At 53.0% G+C, this 19,293-nt stretch overlaps 3 protein-coding genes across 12 annotated transcripts in view; 1 reads left to right on the forward strand and 2 right to left on the reverse strand.

The window, feature by feature from the left end:
• Positions 1 to 4,758, reverse strand: part of LOC105482936 (BAF chromatin remodeling complex subunit BCL7C) — a 62,848-nt gene extending 58,090 nt beyond the window's left edge. The window contains exons 1-4 of one of the 3 annotated variants that reach the window (XM_011743423.3): positions 4,317 to 4,756; positions 3,688 to 3,766; positions 3,314 to 3,422; positions 3,060 to 3,221 (exon numbers count right to left, since the gene is read on the reverse strand). In XM_011743423.3, the coding sequence (XP_011741725.1) occupies positions 3,060 to 3,221; positions 3,314 to 3,422; positions 3,688 to 3,766; positions 4,317 to 4,408 (442 nt within the window). In that variant the 5' untranslated portion in view covers positions 4,409 to 4,756. Of the gene's footprint in view, positions 1 to 3,059; positions 3,222 to 3,313; positions 3,423 to 3,687; positions 3,767 to 4,316 lie in introns of all 3 variants that reach the window. The other 2 variants (XM_071084416.1, XM_011743424.3) reach the window with 2 other exon arrangements.
• A 1,507-nt stretch (positions 4,759 to 6,265) lies between these two features.
• On the forward strand, positions 6,266 to 13,369 carry LOC105482941 (cardiotrophin 1). Of its 8 annotated transcripts, none has more exons than XM_071084436.1 (4): positions 7,076 to 7,098; positions 10,127 to 10,242; positions 10,341 to 10,581; positions 12,740 to 13,369. In XM_071084436.1, exons 3-4 carry the CDS (start codon positions 10,426 to 10,428, stop codon positions 13,199 to 13,201), a joined length of 618 nt encoding a protein of 205 aa, XP_070940537.1. In that variant the 5' UTR covers positions 7,076 to 7,098; positions 10,127 to 10,242; positions 10,341 to 10,425; the 3' UTR covers positions 13,202 to 13,369. The 8 variants fall into 8 exon arrangements, with proteins under 8 accessions (XP_024648946.1, XP_024648947.1, XP_011741729.1 ...); XM_071084435.1 differs by lacking the exon at positions 7,076 to 7,098 and adding an exon at positions 7,107 to 7,255 and having other exon boundaries at positions 10,124 to 10,242; XM_071084437.1 differs by lacking the exon at positions 7,076 to 7,098 and adding an exon at positions 7,107 to 7,255.
• Positions 13,370 to 15,004: 1,635 nt separating this feature from the next.
• Positions 15,005 to 18,740, reverse strand: LOC105483006 (cardiotrophin-2; the record flags this gene model as incomplete). The annotated part of the gene is made up of 2 exons (XM_011743536.3): positions 15,005 to 15,463; positions 18,594 to 18,740. Coding segments are annotated over 2 exons (606 nt in total), but the record flags the coding sequence as incomplete, so codon positions are not given.
• Positions 18,741 to 19,293: the final 553 nt, after the last annotated feature.

Raw genomic sequence — 19,293 nt, forward strand, 5'->3', positions numbered from 1 at the left:
TTGTTTGTTTTTGTTTTTGAGATGGAGTCTTACTGTGTCACCCAGGCTGGAGTGCAGTAGTGCGATCTCGGCTCACTGCAGCCTCCGCCTCCCAGGTTCAAGCAATTCTCCTGCCTCAGCCTCCCTAATAGATGGGATTACAGGTGTGTGCCACCATGTCCGGCTAATTTTTTGTATTTTTAGTAGAGACAGGGTTTCACATTCTGGGAGGCTGAGGGAGGAGGATCACTTGAGCCCAGGAGTTTGAGACCAGCCTGGGCAACATAGTAAGACCCTATCTCTATAAAAAATAACAACACTAATTAGCTGAGCGTGGTGATGCATGCCTGTAGTCCCAGCTACTCAGGAGGCTGACTGAGCCCAGGAATCCAAGGCTGCAGTGAGCCATGATCACGCCACTGCATTCCAGCCTGAGCGACAGAGTGAGACCTTGTCTCCAAAACAAAAAAGCAAAGCTTAAAAAATATTAAGGAAAAAGTTGTTCTGGCAGCTGTGTCGGGGTGACTAGAAGAGACCAGCTGGAACCAAAAACGGGTGAGAGATGGGAAGGCCAGGGACAAGGCAGGGCCTGGGAGGAAGAGGTGCCAACCAGACGGGTTTGACTGCATGGAAGAAAGCAGAGCTGGCTGGGCACAGTGGCTCAAGCCTGTAATGCCAGCATTTTGGGAGGCCAAGGCAGGTAGATCACGAGGTCAGGAGTTCAAGACCAGCCTGTCCAACATGGTGAAACCCCATCTCTACTAAAAATACAAAAATTAGCCAGGTGTGGTGATGTGTACCTGTAATCCCAGCTACTCGGGAGGCTGAGGCAGGAGAATTGCTTGAACTTGGGAGGCGGAGGTTGCAGTGAGTGAGATCGTGCCACTACACTCCAGCCTGGGCAACACAGTAAGACTCTGTCTCAAAGGGGGAAAAGAAAAAATGCAGAGCTGAGGAGGACCCAGGCCCAAGATGCTGGCTCACTGGCTGAGTTACTTCTCTGGGTCTCAGTTTCCTTATCTATAAATAGGTATCATAACAAGATCATCACCCTTATAAGGTTGTAGTGAAAATTAAATGCGAAAAAAACACATAAAGTGTTGGCAGGGCACGGTGGCTCACACCTGTAATCCTAGCACTTTGGGAGGCGGAGGCGGGCGGATTACCTGAGGTCGGGAGTTCGAGACTAGCCAGGCCAACATGGTGAAACTCCATCTTTACTAAAAATACAAAAATTAGGCCAGGCACGGTGGCTCACGCCTGTAATCCCAGCACTTTGGAAGGCTGAGGCAGGCAGATCACTTAAAGTCGGGAGTTCAAGACCAGCCTGGCCAACATGGAAAAACCCTGTCTCTACTAAAAATACAAAATTAGTGGGGCATGGTGGCGCATGCCTGTAATCTCAGCTACTCGGGAGGCTGAGGCGGGAGAATCACTTGAACCCGGGAGGCAGAGGTTGTGGTGAGCTGAGATTGTGCCATTGCACTCCAGCCTGGGCAACAAGAATGAAACTCCGTCTCAAAAACAAACACACACAAACAAAGAAACAAAAATTAGCTGACTGTGGGGGCATGCCTGTAATCCCAGCTACTTGGGAGGCTGAGGCAGAAGAATCGCTTGAACCTGGGAGGCAGAGGTTGCAGTGAGCTGATATCACACCACTGCAGTCTAGCCTGGGCAACAGAGCAAGACTCCATCTCAAAAAAAAAAAAAAAAAAGGCTGGGCATGGTGGCTCATGCCTGTAGTCCCAGCACTTTGGGAGGCCGAGGTGGGCGGACCACCTGAGGTCAGGAGTTCGAGGCTGGCAAAACATGGCGAAACCCCATCTCTATTAAAAATATAAAACTAGCCAAGCATGGTGGTTCATGCCTATATTCCCAGCTACCCAGGAGGCTGAGGCAGGAGAACTGCCTGAACCTGGGAGGTGAAGGTTGCAGTGAGCCAAAATTGTGCCATTGCACTCTAGCCTGGGCAAGAGTGAAACTCAAAGGAAAAAAAGAAAAGAAAAAAAAACCCAACCATGTAAAGTGTTTACCAGGGCGCCTGGCACACAGTAAGAGCTCAATAAATACTGTTGTTATTCCTGTTATTATTAATCACCCCTATGACTATCACTATTATTTATTCACTCAACAGATATTTACTGAGCACCTACTCTGTGTCCCATATTATTCTGAGAATACAGTAGTGAACAAGATCACATAGGGCCAAGCACAGTGACTTACGCCTATAATCCCAGCACCGTGGGAGGCTGAGACAGAAGGATCATTTCAGGCCAGGAGTTCGAAACCAACCTTGGCAACATAGCGAGACCCTATCTCTACAAAAAATTTAAAAGTTAGCTGGGTGTGGTGGCACACACCTGTAGTCCCCAGCTACTTGGGAGGCTGGGGCCAGAGGATCCCTTGAGCCCAGGAGTTTGAGGCTGCAGTGAGCTATGATTGCACCAGTGCACTCCAGCCTGGGTGACAGAGAACTTCTCTCTAAAAAAAGAAAGGGGGGCGGGTATGGGTGTGATGGCTCACACCTGTAATCCCAGCACTTTGGGAGGCTGAAGATGGAGGATCGCTTGAGTGAGTGAGTTTGAGACCAGCCTGGGCAACATGGTGAAACCTTGCCTCTACAAAAAATACAAATGGCATATGCCTGTGGTCCAAGCTACTTGGGAGGCTGAGGCGGGAGGATCGCTTGAGCCCAGGAAGTTCAAGGCTGCAGTGAGCTATGATCACACCACTGCACCACTCCAGCCTAGGTGACACAGTGAGACCCTGTCTCAAAAAAAAAAAAAAAAAAAAAAAAGATTAATATGGGCCCAACATTCAGGAAACTGACATGAGAGTGAGGAGAAAGATAGTAAAAAATTAATTTACATGAAAGTCTCAGACAGTGATATGTCATCTATAGATCCTAAGAGACCAGAGGAATGAGACAGCAACTACAGAGAGATTCTGCAGGAGTCGGAAGGCACCTTGAGGAAGGTGCACAAGATGGGGAGCAGGTATAGGGATAAGCTGGTAGGTTAGACTCTGGAGAAGACAGGACTTAGAGGAGAGGGCTCCTGGGAGGTACCTGGTCCTACCTCTCTCTTGGCCCAGCCGTGGGGGCTGAGCCTCCTCAGGGACCCCTTCTGGGGGTCCAGCAGGTGACACAGGGCGGCTGGGCTGGGGGGTGCCCCCAGGACTGGGCTCTGTGCCCTTTTGCAGGGAACCTTCCGAATGGAAACTCTGGTTGCTGTTCTCATCTGTGGGAGCAAGAGCCGAGATGGTTGGCCTGAGATCCCTAATACACTCCTTCAGTCCCCACAGCCCTCCGCATTTCAGGATCCCTACCTACCATTGAGATCCAGCAGGATGAGAGGGCCACCCCCTCGGGGACTGGCGCCCCTGCCCCGACGTTCCCGGCCACGGGATCTCTCTGCCCCGCCACCTGCCCGCCTTCGCTCCTGGGGGTTAGAGGATTAGGGTCAGAGCTCTTGGAAAGCCCCACCATACACCTAAGGAAACTGAGGCACTGAGAAGCAAAAGGGCTCGAACTCAGGGTGTGGAACAGAAAAGAGGGAAAAAGGGGAGGAGCTGCTAATGATGGTTCCCATCTGTCTGTTCTGCTGCATCTGAGGTCTCTGGGAGCTGGAGGTAGAGGTCAGGGTGGGGAGGAGCTTGCCTGAGGTTGCACAGATGCAGGGCCTTGTGGGAATGGGGGTTGCTCACCTCCTCCTGGGGGTCCACCACTGGCACCCACTTGAAGATACGAAGGGAAGTGTCGCCCACAGTCACCCATCGCTTCTCCCTGTGGGAGGGTGGGGGACTGGGTCAGAGAGGCCTGAGGGGAGACCCACCCCCCCAGGAGCCGGACACATCTGGGGGTACCTGCAGAGGTTGGGGAGGCACAGGAGGGTAGCAACAGTTTTGCTAATGGGGCATAGTTACATTGAGAAAGAGAGCCCTGCAAACCCCAGGGCACAGGCGGTGGGTGCCTCTAGAGAGAGGATATGATTTGGGCCCTGGCTCTGCGGACCCCTGGGGCACACACGGGGGGCGTGGCTATGGGCCTGGCCCGGGATCAGAGACCTGCAGATCTCGGGGCGCACTTGCAGAAGGAGTGTCAAAGCTTTAGGGGGCGGGGCACAAACGGGGGCTCCCACTCTGGGAGGGCACGACTGGGGACCACGCTTTGAAGACCCCCAGGAGTAGCCAGGGGAACGGGGACAGATCCAGGGCAAAGCTAGTGGGCGGGGATACAGCGAACACCGGGGCCCAGAGCTGGCGAGGGCAGCTTAGACGCCTTAGGTGGTGGTGGTCCCGCCGTGTCCCGTCCCTGGCCCCCGGGCAGCGCTCACCATCTCCGGACCTTCTCGATGGTCGCCATCACCTTCTTGATGTCATCCTTGGCCCGGCTCCGGGTCTCGGCCCGTACGGTCCGGCCGGCCATGCTGGCGGGGCTGGGGCCGGAGCCGAGCCCGCGGCGGGGCCGCCTCCCGTCCGGCGGGCTCAGGCTCGGCGCCAGGCCCGGGCGCCGCGCTCTCGGCCTGCCGTCCCCCCGGGAGTTGGCCGCGCCCTCTCTCGTCCCCAACGCCTCCGCGAGTCCCCGCCCCGTTTCCTGCCGCCGTGCCCCGCCCCGGCCCGTCCCCGGAGCGGCCCGGTGGCGCGGGCGGCCAGAGCCCAGGCCTGGAAGCCCGGCCGGCCCCGCCCCGACCCGGGCCCGCCCCCTCGGAGCGCCTGGACGCGCAGCGCCCCCTGCCCGCCGTCGAGAGCGGGAGTTGGGTACTGCTCGGCGGCCGGACGCGCGAGGCAGGGCCGAGGCGGTGCGTTCAGACCACGTGGGCGCGGGGTGCTCGAGAGGGTCTGTGTCCTGGGGTGCGTGCGCCGCGGTGGGTGTCCGCGAAACGCTGTGTGTGGAGTGCGTGCGTGTGTCCGCCCTCGCCAGGCTCTCGGTCTACACCGCCCAACACTCATTCATCCATTCATTCAACAGTCCTGTTAACTGAGCGCCAATTACGCGCCAGGCGCTGCGAATACGAGTAGGTCTCTACCCACCAGAATGGCTAAAATGAAAAAGACCGCACCATGTGGAGGCGAGAAAGTAGAGCGACTAAACCTCTCTTGTATTTCTGGGGGAGTGTAAATTGGTAGAGACGTTTTGAGAACTGGCAGTTTTCTAGTGAAGCCGAACATATGCCACCTCTGTGATCCAGCAATTCCACTCCGAGGCTGTCAACACCCAGCAGAAATGTGTAGGTGTGAGCACCAAGAGGGTGCATGGGAACGTTCAGAGCCCTTTCATAACAGCCCCAAACTGGAAATAACCCATCAACAGAATGGAAAATGAATGATGCCCTACTCATTACCATGCACATAGACACAGCAACGGGAGTGACATGCCCGGCTACACCCAGCAACATAGACAAGTCGCATGACGAAATCTTGAGTGACAGAAGCCAAATACAACAGTACATACTAGATGGTTCCAGGTGTATTACGTTCAGAACCAGAAAAAACTAATTTAAAGTGCACCAAAGTCAAGATAGTGGTCGCCCTTAGGATTGGGAGGGGATGAGGGGAGAGCTTCTGGGAGCTGATCCAGTTCTGTTGTGTGATCCGGTGCTGGTTCCCTGGGCATATGTACTCTGTGAAAATCCATCACATGACTTAAATAAAATGTGCATTACTTAAAGAAAGTGAGTGTGTCTTGGTTGACTTTATTTGAGGCTGGCTTGTCAGCAGATAAGACCATGTCAAAATTTGTGCTGCTGTGTGTGTGTGTGCGTTTCAAGATGTGCCTGTTGTGTCTGTGAGTTTGGGCGTGACCATGTCCCGAGGTTAAGGGTATAAGGGGTTAGGAGCATGATTAGGACAGCATTTTTTGAGCCAAGCTGCTTAGGTAAAATCCCAGCTGCGCCACACCCAACTGTATTACCCTGAACAAGTCACTTCTCTCTATTCCGCATCTATAACATAGGAATTAGTTAATGTGTGTATAGCTCTTAGAACAGTTCCCAGCACATGGTAAATGCCCAATAACTATTTACGGTCAATTCACATGTGATTGTGGGACCTACTAATGGTCTGGCTCAATTCCATCTACTGTGCCCTCTCCAGTTAAACTCTTTCTTCCTTTATTCCAGCATTGTCTGCTCACGGCAACACACCCACTCACACGCACACGCACACACACACGCACGCGCACATGCATGCACACGCGCACACCTGCACCCTCACACCACATCCACTCGCACACACGCACGCTCATACGCACACACATCCGCACGCATGCACGCACGCAGACACACGCACGCGCACGCACACACACGGGCCTCCTCCCAGTCTTCACTCACAAACTGCATTAGCTGCTATTGTCTATGGGCTTCCCCGACAGACCGCGAGCCCCTCGGGGGGGCCAGAAACCAAGTATGATCATCCCTATGTGCCTTCCTTTCAGTCTACACCAGGTTAATGGGGTTGATGCGTGGGTGTGACTTCCTGTCCAGGTCTCTGAAGCTTGTTCTTCTGGGGGGGCGTGTGTGTGTGATTCTGTTACTAGGCCTGCTAAGGAGAGGAGAGCAGTGTATCTGTCTCCCTTCTGGTGGTTGTGACAATGAGATTGGAAGCCATCTAAGATATGCCAGGAGATGTATGTCTGGACAAGCGTGCCCCGAGCCCGACGGCCCCTATCGTGGCCTCTCTCGCAGGCCGCGCCCCAGACTAGAGAGAGGGCCTGCGCATTCCTGTCCTGCCAGTCCGGCTGTTCCCTCTCCTGTCTCCTCACCTTTCCCACCAAAGCAGCCCCTGCCTCAAGTCCAAGCCTGAGCCCACGGCAGGACACTGGGCTGCCTTCCAGGCGCTGACACCCCCGCCCTGAGGTCCTGTCCACCCGGCGGACAACTTGCCTCCCAGCTCGGGCCCCTTCCCCTACTAGGCCCCACAGGCGAGGAACTGAGCTCAGGGCCAAGGAATCCTGTCTGAAAAGGGGGGGTAGGGTGAAATGTTTGGGGTCTGGGCTCTGATTGGCTGCGCCCGGGCCACGCCCCCAGCCCTTTCCCCTTTCTCCCCCTTCCAAAGGGGGGCGTGGAGGGAGCCGGGATCAGCCAGGGGCCAGCATGAGCCAGAGGGAGGGAAATCTGGGTAAGGGGCTGAGGGACCGGACGCCGGGTCGCTGAGGGCCGCAGGAGTCAGAGGGGTTGGGAGCTGGGGGTCTGGGTCTCCGCCACCCCCGGGGCCGGGAGGGGAGCGGCCTTGACGGGGAAGAGCAGGGCTCCGGTGTCAGGTAACGAGCGAGCGGGTGAGTTGTGAGAAACGACAGGCGCTAGGGTTTAGAGGAGGCCTGGGGCTGAGGTTTCAGGGACTTGGGCTCAGGACTTAGATCAACGGTTCGAGTACACTCATGGGGAGGACTGGGGTCGGGGTTGGGGCAGGACCCCTGCGTCCACTGAGTCTCGGGAAAGAATCAGAGCTGGGGACTGGAGGAAGGGGTAGAGTAAGGAAAGGCAGTCTTGGAGTCACAGGAAGTAGTAAGTGACAACAGGAGACGAAAGTCTGGGCTGCTGAGGATCGCGACTGGTGCTGGGAAACTGGCGCGGGGTGGGGGCGGGGCGGGGCACCGGGTCACTACATTCCCCAGCGCGCATCTGGAGCGCGCTGTGCGTTTCGGGAAATGGAGTCCCTCCCGGGGCGCCAGACACTGGCGCTTGCGGACCTTGATTCGCTGACTAGCCAGGCCAGCGCCTCGCACGGAAGGGGCATCAGGGAGAGAAATGGAAATGGACGTCAGTCTCACTATCTGTAAAACAGGCCTTCAAGGCACCTTCCGATGTGAAGTTCTGTGCTTCGATAATGTCGAAGTCCACTAGCAGTCACTGAGTTGGAAATATGTAAGCCCTGTCCTCAAAGGGCTCTCAGGCTAAGGCAGATATACACAGAAAAGCCATTAAAAGAGCTACCCTGGAACTCATGCAAATGGCCTTAAGTCAAAGGAAGGAGTTCATTTACAAAGGAGGAGTGATTCTGGAGGCTGCACTGTGGAGGCAGTACAGTCATGCACTGCATAACAACATTTGGTCAACAGGTGGACCGTACAGACAATGGAGGTCCCACAAGATTATATGCACTTTTAGCCTGGGCAACATGGTGAAACCCTGTCTCTACAAAAAATACAAAAATTAACTGGGCGTGGTGGCACATGCCTATAGTCCCAGCTACACAGGAGACTGAAGCGGGAGGATCACTTGAGCTCAGGAGGTCGAGGCTGCAGTGAGCCAAGATTGCACCACTGCACCCCATCCTGGGTGAAAGAGCGAGACTCTGTCTTTCTCTCTCTCTCTCTCTCTCTCCCTGTGTGTGTATATATATTGATATATGTGTATATATATAATTTTCTGTATATATAATATATATAATTATATATATTTATATATATGTGTGTGTGTATGTATGTATTTGTTCGTTTGTGTTGAGATGAAGTCTAGCTCTGTTGCCCAGGCTGGAGTGCAGTGGCGCACCCTCAGCTCACTACAACCTCCACCTCCCGGGTTCAAGCACTTCTCCTGTCTCAGCCTCCTGAGTACCTGGAATTACAGGTGCATGCCACCATGTCCAGCCAATTTTTTTTTTTTTTTGAGATGGAGTCTTGCTCTGTCGCCAGGCTGGAGTGCAGTGGTCTCGGCTCACTGCAACCTCTGCCTCCTGGGTTCAAGCGAGTCTCCTGCCTCAGCCTCCCAAGTAGCTGGGACTACAGGCACGTGCCACCAAGTCCAGCTAATTTTTTTTTTGTATTTTTAGTAGAGATGGGGTTTCACCATGTTGTCCAGGATGGTCTTGATCTCTTGACCTCGTGATCCGCCTGCCTCAGCCTCCCAAAGTGCTGGGATTACAGGCGTGAACCACTGCACCCAGCCATTTTTTTTCTTTTTTCTTTTTTTTTTGAGACAAAGTCTCGGTCTGTCACCCAGGCTGGAGGGCAGTGACCCGATCTCAGCTCACTGCAACCTCCGCCTCCCAGGTTCAAGCGATTCTCATGCCTCAGCCTCCCCGGTAGCTGGGATTACAGGCACCCGCCACCATGCCTGACTAATTTTTGTAGTTTTAGTAGAGACAAGGTTTCATTACACGGCCTCAAACTCCTGACTTCGCGTGATCTGCCCACCTCATCCTCCCAAAGTGCTGGGATTACAGGCGTGAGCCACTGAGCCCAATGCCTGGCTAATTTTTGTATTTTTAGTAGAAACAGGGTTTCACCATGTTGGCCAGGCTGGTCTCGAACTCCTGACCTCAAGTGATCTGCCCACCTCGGCCTCCCAAAGTGCTGAGATTACAGGCGTGAGCCACCCCGCCCAACTGATATATATTATATATAATAAAATACATACATATATATTTATTTTAACTGTAGCTTTTCTATGTTTTTATTTATTTATTTAGAGATAGGGTCTTACTCTGTTGCCCAGGCTGGAGTGCAGTGGCATACTCACAGTTCAATGCAGCCTCAACCTCCCGGGGTTCAAGTGATCCTGTCATCTCAGCCTCTCAAGTAGCTGGGACTACCTGCATGTGCCACTATGCCTAGCTTATTTTTGTATTTTTTGTAAAGATGGAGTTTCACTATATTGCCCAGGCTGGTCCCAAACTCCTGGGCTCAAACAATCTGCCTGCCTTGGCCTGCCAAAGTGCTGAGATTACAGACATCAGCAATCTCATCCGGCCCTTTTCTATGTTAAAATACACAAATACCACTGTGTTCCAGTTGCCTGCTGCACCATAACATGCTGTCCAGGTCTGCAGCCTAGGAGCAATCGACTAACACCACATAGCCTGGGCGTGTAGCAGGCTGTACCACCTAGTTTTGTGTAAATACACTCTATGATGTTTGCACCACGATGAAATCGCCTAAGGATGCATTTCTCAGAATGTATCCCCATTGTTAAGCAAGGCATGACTGTCTTTGAATTTGGCTTTAATAGGATTTCAACAGTGATTTGGGGACAGGCAATACATTTCAGGTAGACCACCTGCTTGACAAAGATCTGGTGCCTCATTTTCCCTCAGTTGGAATAGGCCAGATCCTGATGGGGTCAGGAATGAAGAGCCAGCCTGGGAGAGGTGATCAATGAGCAGGAGTTTGGGCCATCCTCATTCCTTCCCCCTTTCCCACCAGAAGACCCCCAGGCTGATTCCTCAGTCTCACTTCTTCCCCACTTGGAGGCCAAGATCCGTCAGACACACAGCCTTGCGCACCTCCTCACCAAATATGCTGAGCAGCTGCTCCAGGAATATGTGAGTGGCAATGGGGGTTGGGGTGCCGGGGGCCGGGGGAATGGGAGCAGACATCACAGAGGTCCTCGATCACCCATTCTCTCAACCTCATTTTCCAGCTGTGGAAATCAGGGCTCCTGAGAGGGACAGCAACTTGCCCCTGGCCACACAGCAAATTGGAAGAGGACCCTGTCTGTGACCCAGATGCCACTCTGTCCTCTCCAGCTTGGAGACACCCTCCTCAGTGCTTTGTTTTTGAGACGAGGCCTCACTCTGTCGCCCAGGCTGGAGTGCAGTGGTGCCATTATGGCTCACTGCAGCCTCAACCTCCTGGGCTCAAGCAATCCCCACCATGCCTGGGTAATTTTTTCATTATTTTGTAGAGGCAGGGTCTTGCTATATTGCCCAGGCTGGTCTTGAACTCCTGGGCTCAAGTGACTTTGGTGCTTTAAGTCAGAGGTAGCCAGGTAGCCTGGGGCAGTGAGGAGAACTCTGATCTGTATCTCAGAAAACCGAGGTTCTAGGCTCTGTGTGACCTTGACACCTCCCCTCCATGGGCCTTGGACTCTCCCCAACAGTAAAAGGAGGCAGCTAAACAAGATTAACTGTGAACTCTCCCATCTGGGATATTCAGGGAAGCCAAGAAGAGGTTCCAATCTGGAGCAACAATTATCCCAAGAGGGCACTTTTACAGAAGACAGGGATCTGCTGACATCTTTAGTTGGACAGAGGACCCTGCCCAAGGAAGGAAGATAATTCCCTAAATTACCCTCATGTAGTGAAGGGAGGGTATAGCTTTGAATCAGACTGTAGGTCTGCCAACTTGTTAACTGTGAGCTTGGGCAGTAACAATAACATTAAAAATAATAATGTAACAACTATGACAGCGGATAGTGGGAGGATAGTGGCATAATAGAACTAGCTTTGGGCTGGGTACATTGGCTCATGCCTGTAATCCCAGTGCTTTAGGAGGCTGAGGCAGGAGGATTGTTTGAGCTCAGGAGTTTGAGACCAGCCTGGGTAACACAGTGAGCCCTCATCTCTTAAAAAAAAAAAAAAAAAGAAAGAAAAGAAAAAAAAAGAAAAAAATAGCCAGGCATGGTGGTGCATGCCTGTGGTTCCATCTACTCAGGAGGCTGAGTGGGGAGGATTGCTTGAGCCCTGGAGGCTGTGTGATCAAACCATCGCTCTCCACCCTTGACGACAGTGTGAGACCCCATCTATTTAAAACAAACAAAACTAACTTTGTACTGCTATGAACTTTGGTTCAAATTCCAGCTCTGCCACTTCCTAGGGTAAGTCACTATAGTCACTGTATGTCCAGCCCGACTTTTCTTTTCTTTTTTTGAAGCGGAGTTTCGCTCTTGTGGCCCAGGTTGGAGTGCAATGGTGAGATCTCAGTTCACTGCAACCTCCTCCCCCCAGGTTCAAGGGATTCTTCTGCCTTAGCCTCCCGAGTAGCTGGGATTATAGTCACCCACCACCACATCTGGCTAATTTTTGTATTTTTAGAGATGGGGTTTCACCATGTTGGCCAGGTGGGTCTTGAACTCCTGACTTCAGGTGATCTGCCCACGTCGGCCTCCCAAAGTGCCTGGATCACAGGTGTGAGTCACCATGCCCAACACCACCTTTATCTTTCATTTGTTCATTCATATGATGTTGATTCATTGAACCCCTGCTCAATGCAGGTACAGAGGTTGAGGAGGATAGGGAAGGGAATGAAGCCCCCTTGGCCTCTGGACTATCTTATGTGATTTCCATGAAGACAGGACAGGAAGCTCCCACATTCATTGTACAGATGAGAAGACTGAGGCTCAGAGAAGGGAAGTGGTTTTGCCCCAAACTGCACAGCTAGTAAGTGGTGAAGATAGGATTGGACCTCTGGTCTGTAAGGTAACTTTAACAAAAGAGCTGACATTTTTACTGAACTCTTCCTGGGGCCAGGCCCTGTCTTGAACACTTGACATGGTCATAACTGCCTTATCACGTTGCTGCTGTTATTAGGTCCTGTTTATTTATTTATTGAGACAGGGTCTGACTCTCACCCAGGCTGGAGGGCAGTGGTGCCATCATAGCTCACTGAAGCCTTGACCTCCTGGGCTCAAGCAGTCCTCCCACCTCAGCCTCAGCCTCCGGAATAGCTGGGACTACAGACATGCGCCACCACACCCGCTATTTCTTTTTTATTTTATTTTTTTTTTTTTAGAGCTGGGGTCTTGCTATGTTGCCTAGGCTGGTCTCGAACCCCTGGGCTCAAGTGATTCTCCCACCTTGGCCTCCCAAAGTGCTGACCTAAACTGGCCCAGCCTGGGTCCAGTTTAGGGGGGAAGAAACAGGCATTGGTGTCAAGCGCATGCCACTTTGTTTTGCCCTAAACAGAGCAGCTCTGTTAGGAAGGATTATCATCTGCAAGATGAGGAAACTGAGGCCCCCAGAGAGCGGGTTGGAGAACCCAGTTAACAGCCCCCAGCCGGTGCTCCGGGGCCCCGCTGACCCGCCGGCCGTGTCTCCGCAGGTGCAGCTCCAGGGAGACCCCTTCGGGCTGCCCAGCTTCTCACCGCCGCGGCTGCCGGTGGCCGGCCTGAGTGCCCCGGCTCCAAGTCACGCCGGGCTGCCGGTGCACGAGCGGCTGCGGCTGGACGCGGCGGCGCTGGCCGCGCTGCCCCCGCTGCTGGACGTAGTTCGCCGCCGCCAGGCCGAGCTGAACCCGCGCGCGCAGCGCCTGCTGCGCCGCCTGGAGGACGCGGCACGCCAGGCCCGGGCCCTGGGCGCCGCGGTAGAGGCCTTGCTGGCCGCGTTGGGCGCCGCCAATCGCGGACCCCGGGCCGAGCCCCCCACCGCCACCGCCTCTGCCGCCTCCGCCGCCGGGGTCTTCCCCGCCAAGGTGCTGGGACTCCGCGTGTGCGGCCTCTACCGCGAGTGGCTGAGCCGCACTGAGGGCGACCTGGGCCAGCTGCTGGCCGGGGGCCCGGCCTGAGCGTGGCGGGGCAGCTCGCGCAGCCTCCCTCCTCTGGGCTCCGTTTCTCTCTCTGCTTCTTTGTCTTTCTCTGCTGCTTTCGGTGTCTGTCTGCTCTTAACTGTCTCCGTTGCCTTGGCCTTCTTTGCTTTTTGTGGGAGAGAAGGGAGGGGAGGGGCAGGGTCTCAGTCTGTCGCCCAGGCTGGAGTGCAGTGGCACGATCCCAGCACTGCAACCTCAACCTCCTGGGCTCAAGCCATCCTCTCGCCTCAGCCTCCCCAGCAGCTGGTACTACAGGCACACGCCACCACAGCCGGCTAATTTTTTATTTTATTTTTTGTAGAGACGAAGTTTCGCCATGTTGCCCAGGCTGATCTTCAACCCCTGGGCTCAAGCGATCCTCCCGCTTCAGTCTCCCTAAGTGCTTGGATTGCAGGCGTGAGCCACTGTCCCGGCCTCTCTTTGCTTTGCCTGTCCCCTTCTCTTAACTCTTGGGCCCTCCACGTCTGCATGGTAACTCCGTCTGGGTCTACCGTTTTCTCGCTCTCCCTCTTTCCTTGGGCCTGCCTCAGTTCCCTTTGGCCTCCCCCTTTACCCAGCTCTTGGGAGGTCTCTGTTTTTCTCCATCCCCACTTCCTGCCTCCCCGTGGCCCCCTGTGAGCTCATGTGTACATCTCAGCCTCATCCCAAGGAGGTGACACCTTGTCTCCCTGTCCCTGTCTGGCCGTCTCTCTGTGCTTCCCTGGCCAGGGGCGTGCCTGCTGGTCTTGTTGGGGGAAGGCGATTCCGCATCTCAGCCACCTTCCTCAGGCTCACTCCACCCACATCCCCAGTCTCCCACACCCCATCCCTTTGGGCCTCAGCCCTGTCCCTTTGATGTCTTCCTTTCCTTCAGCCCCTCTGCCCTGTCCCTGCACACCTCCACTGCCTCCTACCAGATGTGGGGAGACAAAACAAGCAACACCTTAAAAGAGTTTTATTTCTGAAAATAAATTAATTTTTGTAAATAAAATGTTTAAAAATAAAAATGAAACTAAAGTTACCTGTATATATAGTTGTTGAAAATGGGGAGATAGCTTTAGGGAGAAAAGGACCATTGGGGTGCAGGCTGGTCACCCAGACATGCCCAAGAAGCACAGCAGTATAAATAGGAGGCTGACAGCCCCCGTCCAGTGGTGCCCTCTGCCAGCCCAGAACAGGAAGTGGATGTGTCCTAACAGGAAACAGATGTGATGCAGTCCTTAGTTCTTCAAGAATTGGGCTTCCGTGGATCAGGAAGTGAAGCCACTGAGGATGAGAAGTAGAAGAGTAGCCCCAGACAGACAGGCCAACGAGGGGAGCCAATGAGCTTCAGCAGGAAGAAGGAAGCCTGTCTGCTTAGAAAGGCAGGATCTTCATAAAGGGAATGAGGTAGAGACAGGAAGGCAGTCCTGGCTGTCCCAAAATTACAAAAAGGGGAAGGTCTTGGGGAGAGCCTAGGAAGGGGACCAACTGTCCTCTCCCTGTAGAGTGACAGGTGAAGCCTCTTTGGAGAGGTGCATCTTTCCAACCAGGAAGTAGACACCCAGTACCACTAGATGGGTAACCCATGGAATGGTATTCATGGAGATTGACCCAGACCTGGAAGGCAGGCCAGAGGACCTGGGCCAGAAGGCCCTGAAATAAGGAATTGAGGCCTGGCTCCCAGGAAATATTCCCAGACATGGCACCCAAGCCCCATCTGCTAGACAAGGTTTATCTCTTTTTCTAGCCCACAAGCAAGGCAGAAAAGAGGCCATTGTGAAAGAGGAAGTGCTGCAGCCTCTAACAGGAAGTCCTACCCCTCTATGCTGGGTACTTGGCCTTGAGCAGAGCCAAGTCCCTCACAGCTCGGTCTGTCCAGTGGCCATATTCCCGGGTCACGACGTAGCCTCGACATTTCCTCTCAAAGGCCGAGGCCCCAAAGGCGACAAGCCCTAGAGTATCCTCTTCTGGGGGCATTGGCAGCCCCAAAGCTGTCATGATGGCGGCCATGTTGCCCAGCAGGCCTTGGGCCCTCGGTCTTGCAGTCCCGAGCTGAGCCAGCAGGATGGGACTGCCAGGGTTCAGGTCGCTCTGGTCGTCCCTCACGAGCTGGAGGTGCTGGGTCAAGGCCAGGAAGGCCCCCTGGGCAAGGCTCAGCCTTTCCCCGTCATCTAGGGCGCGCCAGGTCTTGAAGAAGGCAGTGGCAGGAGGCAGGCTGCTGAGCTGGAGCTCAGGGGCCGAGAAGCCAGGGTCACTAAAGGGGCTACCCTGGTACTGGAGCTGCAGGAGAGACAGAGAGAGACAGGAGTGAGGGGACGGGAGCGGTGCCTGGGACTCTGAATTCACGCCTGCCCACTGAGACTGGCTTCTTCCCAGGAGTCGTCATTTGCTGCGTCTCAGGGAGTTGCTGGGATGTCCTGACACAGGGCAAGGGCCCTAGGAGGCTCAGGTGTGTCATCCTCTGCATGCTAGCTGTGCAACGTGGAGTCACAAGCTTCAGAAATTCCCACCTGGCAGTGTTAATATGAAGATTATAGGAAATAATATAAATAAAGCCCTTAGCAGGCCGGGCACGGTGGCTCACAGCTGTAATCCCGGCACCTTGGAAGGCCGAGGTGGGCAGATCACTTCAGGTCAGGAGTTCGAGACCAGCCTGGTTACCATGCCGAAACCCTGTCTCTAATAAAAATACAAAAATTAGCCAGCTGTGGCAATGCATGCCTGCTGTGCCAGCTACTCAGGAGGCTGAGGCACGAGAATCGCTTGAACCCAGGAGGCAGAGGTTGCAGTCAGCTGAGATTGTACCACTGCACTCCAGCCTGGACGACAGAGCGAAACTCTAAAAAAAAAAAAAAGCACTTAGCACAGAGTCTAATATACAATACAGTATCTGATATAAAATAAGGGTATGATAAGCCATCATTAATTAATAATATATTCATATTAATATCAATCGATGAACACTATGATTACATTATTTACTGTAATATTTTCTTTTATTATTTATTTATTTATTTTGACACAGAGTTTTACTCTTGTTGCCCAGGCTGGAATGTAATGGCACAATCTTGACTTACTACAACCTCTGCCTCCCAAGTTCAAGCGATTCTCCCGCCTCAGCCCCCCAAGTAGCTGTGATTACAGGCACACGCCACACCACACCTGGCTAATTTTGTATTTTTAGTAGAGACCAGGTTTTACTATGTTGGTCAGGCTGGTCTCGAACTCCTGACCTCAGGTGACACACCTATTTCAGCTTCCCAAAGTGCTAGGATTATAGGCACGAGCCACTATGCCCTGCCTACTGTAATATTTTAAACCAAGTATATTATTGACAATGTAGTTACAGCCTGGTAATCTTTTTTATTTATGGCATTTAGTTATGTTTGTTTATTTTATTTTATTTTATTTTATTTTATTTTATTTTATTTGTTTCCCGAGATGGAGTCTTGCTCTGTCACCCAGGCTGGAGTGCAATGGTGCGATCTCGGCTCACCGCAACCTCCGCCTCCCGGGTTCAAGCAATTCTCCTGCCTCAGCCTCCCGAGTTGCTGGGATTACAGGTGTGCGCCACGACGCCTGGCTAATTTTTATATTTTTAGTAGAGATGGAGTTTCACCATGTTGGCCAGGCTGGTCTCGAACTCCTTACCTCAAGTGGTCCACCCTCCTCAGCCTCCCAAAGTGCTGGGATTGCAGGTGTAAGCCACCGTGCCTGGCCTGTTAATTTTATTACAATCATTAGTAAATACTTGTTAATATTATTACATTTAATTGAGAACCTTCCCCATCAAAGTTTTTATTTCCACAAAGTAAGATCACCAGAATCTTTTTTTTTTTTTTCCCTCTGGGACAGGGTCTCACTCTGTCACCCCGGCTAGAATGCAGTGGTGCATTCTGGCCTCACTGCAACCTCTGCCTCCCGGGTTCAAGAGATTCTTTTGCCTCAGCCTCTTGAGTAGCTGGGACTAGAGGCGTGTGCCATCACACCTGGCTAATTTTTGTATTTTTAGTGGAGAGGGGGTTTTGCCATGTTGGCCAGGCTGGTCTCGAACTACTGACCTCAGGTGATCTTCCCACCTCAGCCTTCCAAAGTGCTGGGATTATAGGTGTGAGCCACAGCCCCTGGCCCTGGGACCTTAGTGCACACTGATAGATGTCCTAACTGGCAGATTGCCTGGTCCCACACCCCCATTTTACAAGTGGAAAAACTGAGGCTTAGGGTGCCCAAGGCTGTCCAGGGAATAGTGACAGCTGTGGGACTAGAAACTAGGTCAAAAGGTTCAGTAACTTCACAGGGGCCAGAAATCTGGCCCAGAGAAAGAGCTCCAGATGTCAGGGGCTCCAGGGCCATGCAGATCGTGTAAGTTGCGAAGAAGGCAGGACTACGATGCCAGGTGGGAGTTTTGACCAACAGTATCCCTGTGCCTGCTATGGAGAGGCATTCCACTCATATTCAAGCTTTGAACAGGAGATGTGTGGGCCAAACAAAAAAACAGCTGTGGGTCAGACTCAGACAGCAGGCTTCCAGCTTTAACTTCCAGACAGTGTGGGAGGCCATGGAAGGGGGAGGAAATTCCACAGACCTGGTTTCAGATCCTGGCACTGCCAGTTATTAGCTCTGTGACCTCGAGCAAATTATTACCCCCCTCTAAGACTCAGTTTCTTCGTCTGCAAAATGGATTATAATTCCACCTCCTAGAACTGTTTGAAAAGTCAGTAAGAAAATGGAGGTAAAGGACAGGCACAGTGGCTCACGTCTGTAATCCCAGCACATTGGGAGGCTGAGGCAGGTGGATCAATTGAGGCCAGGAGTTCAAGACTAGCCTGGCCAACATGGTGAAACCCTGTCTCTACTGAAAATACAAAAATTAGCCAGGCATGGTGATATGCACCTGTAATCCTAGCTACTCGGGAGGCTGAGGGACAGGAATCACTTGAACCCGGGATGTGGACGTTGCAGTGAGCCAAGATCATACCACTGCACTCCAGCCTGGGTGACAGACATTGGGGATAGAGTTCCAAGCAGGCATGGGCCCAGGTAATCACACAGCATGAATGGTGGGGAATTAAACGTGGCTGTGTGAAGCCCTTCTCTCTCGGTGTGTCCTTTGAACCCTGTCACAGTCCTGGGAGGTCAGCAAAGGCACGTTCAGCATCTCATTTTACAGATGAGGAAGCTGAGACCAAGAGAGGAAGAATGACTTGCCTAAGGTCACCCAGGCACTAGTGACATCAGTGGCAAGAGTGAGTGTGGCTCTAGTGAACACTAGAGTGTTACAGGCATCCCTGTCTCCTTGGGCCACGGAGGAGCCTTCTTCTGGACTTGCTCTGCTCACCCTACCCATGGTAGGGCCAGGGAGGCAGCGTCCCTCTCCCCTCGTCCCCTGCTCATGACCCTTGTCACTCACGTAAGTCTGCAGCAGCATTGACGTGTTCTTCTGCATGTAGAGGGCCAGGCTATAGGCTTGACTGATGGGCTCAGCCGGGGAGATGGGGGCTGCTGAGCTGAGGGGTGGCGACAGCAGGGTCAGCAGGCAGAGGTGGGCTGGCGGAGGAAGTCAGAGGTCAGCACCATGGCCCCGACCCTGCCTGCGATTCATTCATTCATCTCCACAACTCAGGAAAAGGTCCCATCCCTTGTGGGCTACAGCGATCTTGCGTATCCAAGTCAGTGACAAACCCTCCTGCAGGTAGATTATCCCGGCCCAGAACACTCTGAACTCCAGGCTCATTGATTCAATTCAGCTACTTGACATTTTCACTTGAATATTAGTAAGCATCTCAAACCCAAAATATCCAGGGTTTAATTCTTGAATATTCCCCCCAAGCCCCTCCTCTCCCAGGCTCCCCTGTCTCAGGTAAAGGCATTTCCATTCTTCCAATTGTTCAGGCCAAAGTCATGGTGTGCTCTTTGATGCTTCATTTTTTTCTTACTCTGCACACCCAATCCCACAGGAAATCCTGCTAGCTCTATGCTTTAAAGGCAGCCAACGCAAGTGTGACTTTTTTCCTTCTTTCAGAGATGGTGTCTTGCTCTGTCACCCGGGCTGGAATACAGGGGTGTGATCATAACTCACTGCAGCCTCGAATTCCTGGAAGCAGGCGATC

Source organism: Macaca nemestrina, chromosome 18 (genome assembly GCF_043159975.1).
Source record: "Macaca nemestrina isolate mMacNem1 chromosome 18, mMacNem.hap1, whole genome shotgun sequence".
NCBI classification, from domain to species: Eukaryota; Metazoa; Chordata; class Mammalia; order Primates; family Cercopithecidae; genus Macaca; species Macaca nemestrina.

Coding starts and splice junctions, on each gene's coding strand:
- LOC105482941 (XM_024793178.2), top strand. CDS start 6,336: ATGGGCTTCCCCGACAGACCGCGAGCCCCTCGGGGGGGCCAGAAACCA. Junction 6,385..10,123: donor TCGGGGGGGCCAGAAACCAA/GTATGATCATCC, acceptor CTTTCCCACCAG/AAGACCCCCAGGCTGATTCC. Junction 10,243..12,739: donor AGCAGCTGCTCCAGGAATAT/GTGAGTGGCAAT, acceptor GTGTCTCCGCAG/GTGCAGCTCCAGGGAGACCC.